A 3,666-nucleotide genomic window follows, 5' to 3' on the forward strand; every position below is an offset into this window, starting at 1 on the left:
AGTAATTCAATCAATTTCAGATAAAGTAGAATCACACTGTGGTTCACTTAGAATGTTATGCTGTACCAGAGGTGTTCTCCATGTTWACACTGACYCACCCCACAAACTTTTCCTCTCAGGGACATTATCATGGGATATTGGTGTGAAACAACACCTGTGCTTAAATTACAGTGTGAACATATCTTGAAGAATTAAGCAGAAACAGACTGGCCAGGCAGTTAGGGCAAATGCCAGATGGYCTGGACAATCTTTAGCTCAGTGGCCGGTCTAAAAYGTTTGTAAGCATAGAGATAAAGAAGTCTTGTGGCCAAAAGCCACTAGAGTAGTAACTGGTTTGGACTTCCTATGGGTTAAGGAAGGATCACATCATTCCATAAAGGTCACCATGAGGGATCAGTCAATGAATCATACTTGTGGGCAAACTGCAGGTGGCAGTAAATCACCAACTTTATACCTGTTCAAACAACACTCTCCGAGTGGCATTATGCAGCCTATCAGATTGTGTGCCAACTCATAGAAGTATTAGAAGAAGAAAATTGACAACTTCAAAATGGAGATGGCCTCAATGTCGCTGCCCGTACTCTCACAGACGCCYTATTGGGACAGATACACTGATGCGATGTCTATGTTTGTAACACAGACTGAGGTGTCTTTAGATTAAGTGTATTTGAGTGGGGAATTGGGCTGATCTTCCTCATTTTACATGAAGCTATTTAAAAAAATGCATTGGAATTATTTTCAATTACATAAACAATAAATAATGCAATAATAGTTGTATTTATTTTAGGATGACTAAATTAATAAACTGTTTGATCAAGGAAATGCATACATCCCTTTTTTTACAGGAAATTATTTGTTTATTTTACTTTCTAATTCACATTTCTTCAAAATACCAAAAGTATCTACTAGATCCGTCATGTCTAGAAGAATACTTTACTGCCCATTTGTGGAAACAGAACTTATTGTACCCTTACATCCTTTTTCTCTTTCTCCAACCCCCCTGAAACACACATACATGCCCACTGACATGCTAAAGTAGAAGGACATCGGGTCAGCGACACAGCAGCATCCCTTATTTGACTTTCCTACAGTAAATAGACTTAACAAAATGCATAATAATTCACAAAAATAAAATGCAATTCAAAGGAGAAACAAGCGATTAGGTTGATGATAAAAACATTCAGTTCTGGCGGCTCACATTCTGTCATAAGTTCTTGTGAGACTGGGATTCAAACCGGCAACGCTTGCCCTGCTGCTGTACCATCTAAAGTCATAATTGGTACCAGTTTACGTTCAGATTTTAGATGAGSAAAYTCAAGAGAGTTAGGAAAGATTCTTGTTCTTATAATTTTTGTAATACATGTTCTGATCTCCTTGGTCCTAATACCATATATGATAGGGTGTACCAGTGGTGGGAAKAGAATGAACWGTACTGATATTAATACATTAACCTCCTTGCTGACTGTACTGTGCCTGTTGTAAACAAKAGAAAAAAGGATMGCTGTAGAGAAGTTGATGAAWGTGATCAAGTGGGGAGCACACGTATTAAAAGCCTTKTTTCGTGACTCCTTTGAGACTTTCAAGCAAACAAGTAATATTTTGATGTATGAGAGCACAACTAACACAAAAGGTAAAACCACTAGACWTGCTATCATACATATACCATACAGGTTACTCAGTGCARTTTCAACACAGGAGAGTTTAACAACTGCTAAGTTATCACAAAAAAGCTTATTGATGTTGTAGCTGCACACAGGGAGCCTAGAAGTGATAAATATTTGAAAAGCAAGCATAGTTATGGGAATAAAATATACCAAMGCTACCAACATCTTCACTTTAGAAGGYGTCATAATGCTATGATATTGCAATGGCTTACAAATRGAGACATACCTGTCATATGCCATCACTGCTAGAATAACGTAAGCACACGATGCATATACACTGCTGAAAAACACCTGCAATAAACAACCTTTGTGAGAGATCCCCTTTATGTCATTAACAAGATTGTCCATGATCTTCGGACAGACGGATAAACACCCAATCAGTCCATTCACCGCCAAGTTGAACAGAAATATGTACATGGGCTTGTGTAAGTGTGATTCTAAGTAGATGACAAGCATGAGACTGATGTTGGCAAATATTGTAATGAAGAAAAGCAAAAATGTTAAGAAAAAAGCTGCGTAGTTGAGTGGGCCTGGAGGTCCATACGCAGTGAAAAATACAGTGCTATGTAAGACAGTCTGGTTCATATTTCCTGAGTAAAAGACAATTATAATCAGAAGTTATCAGACATCATTTTACATATAATATAATGCATTAATAAAATAAACGTTTCGAAAATGTGCAAATGTCAAAATAGTTACCATCAGGTTAGTACACTAGAGTTGGTGTGAGGGGTTGACAGAATGAATTTGATGAAGATGAGAACATTCTAAAATGAACAGTCTTCCAAGTAAGATGTTGGCTGGCATGATACATTTTAGACTTTTTTATACCTTCACCATATCATAATTGACATGAGTATTTTTACTATTTTCCAAATTAAAGCAATGTCTTAGAGAGATTGTCACCCAATGGCATTAATTAAGGATGTATTTGTATCACTTCATTTGAGCTCAGGGAGGTGTTGTGTTTGTTTGACTGTATTCACATTATTTTGGTTCACTTAAATGGGCAATCTTGCTAATACATTTTCAAACTTTTAAAYGAATGATTGATTCTTGAAAAATATAACTTATGAATGCCTCATGGGCTTAGTCAACTGTCTTACCCCATAAGAACCCAAAATATAAGCTTGTTTCACGCCATTGTTTATAAGCAATATAACTGAAAACAAACACTGTATAGCCTCAAAACATGGTTAAAAGTATGATTTTGATATCATGGATGGTCAGTCCTTGCTTCTATGAATTTGGACGATATATACCACCGCCAACAACAGGTTGACTTTATTAGGGGTCATGATGGTGTGGTACTGCAAGGGCTTACAAATAGAGTGAAACAGGTCACAGGCCATCACTGTTACAATCAGATATGAATAGACTCTACTGAAAGAGATTGGATTAAACAGCCAAGCTAGACATCTTGGATTCCCACGAGGAGGTATCTCATGATCTTTGGACAGACTGAAGAACTTTCAATTACAGCCAAGTGGAACAAAAACATGTAGACTTGTTTCAATGTAGATGACCATGAGAAACAGGTTAAGAGACAAAGTTTAGACATACATCACAAACAGAAATATACAGTTGAAGTCGGAAGTTTACATAGCCCTTAGTCAAATACATTTAAACTCAGTTTTTCACAATTCCTGACATTTAATATTAGTAAAATATTCCCTGTCAGTTAGGATCACCACTTTATTTTAAGAATGTGAAATGTTAGAATAACAGTAGAGAGAATGATTTATTTCAGCTTTAATTTCTTTCATCACATTCCCAGTGGGTCAGAAGTTTGCATACACTCAATTAGTATTTGGTAGCATTGCCTTTAAATTGTTTAACTTGGGTCAATCTTCTCGAGTAGCCTTCCACAAGCTTCCCACAATAAGTTGGGTGAATTTTGGCCCGATCCTCCTGACAGAGCTGGGTATGTAGTAGAGGTCGACCGATTAATCGGAATGGCCGATTTCAAGTTTTCATAACAGTCGATTTTTTTTACACCTTT

General features: G+C 36.8%; 1 protein-coding gene across 1 annotated transcript; it reads right to left on the bottom strand.

The window, feature by feature from the left end:
* Positions 1-1,229: 1,229 nt before the first annotated feature.
* LOC112071906 (olfactory receptor 52K2-like) lies at positions 1,230-2,249 on the bottom strand. The gene has a single exon (XM_024139330.1). The coding sequence runs from the start codon at positions 2,247-2,249 to the stop codon at positions 1,230-1,232; it is 1,020 nt and encodes a 339-aa protein (XP_023995098.1).
* Positions 2,250-3,666: the final 1,417 nt, after the last annotated feature.

The sequence above is a fragment of the Salvelinus sp. IW2-2015 genome, unplaced genomic scaffold (genome assembly GCF_002910315.2).
Source record: "Salvelinus sp. IW2-2015 unplaced genomic scaffold, ASM291031v2 Un_scaffold1765, whole genome shotgun sequence".
Classification (NCBI taxonomy): Eukaryota; Metazoa; Chordata; class Actinopteri; order Salmoniformes; family Salmonidae; genus Salvelinus; species Salvelinus sp. IW2-2015.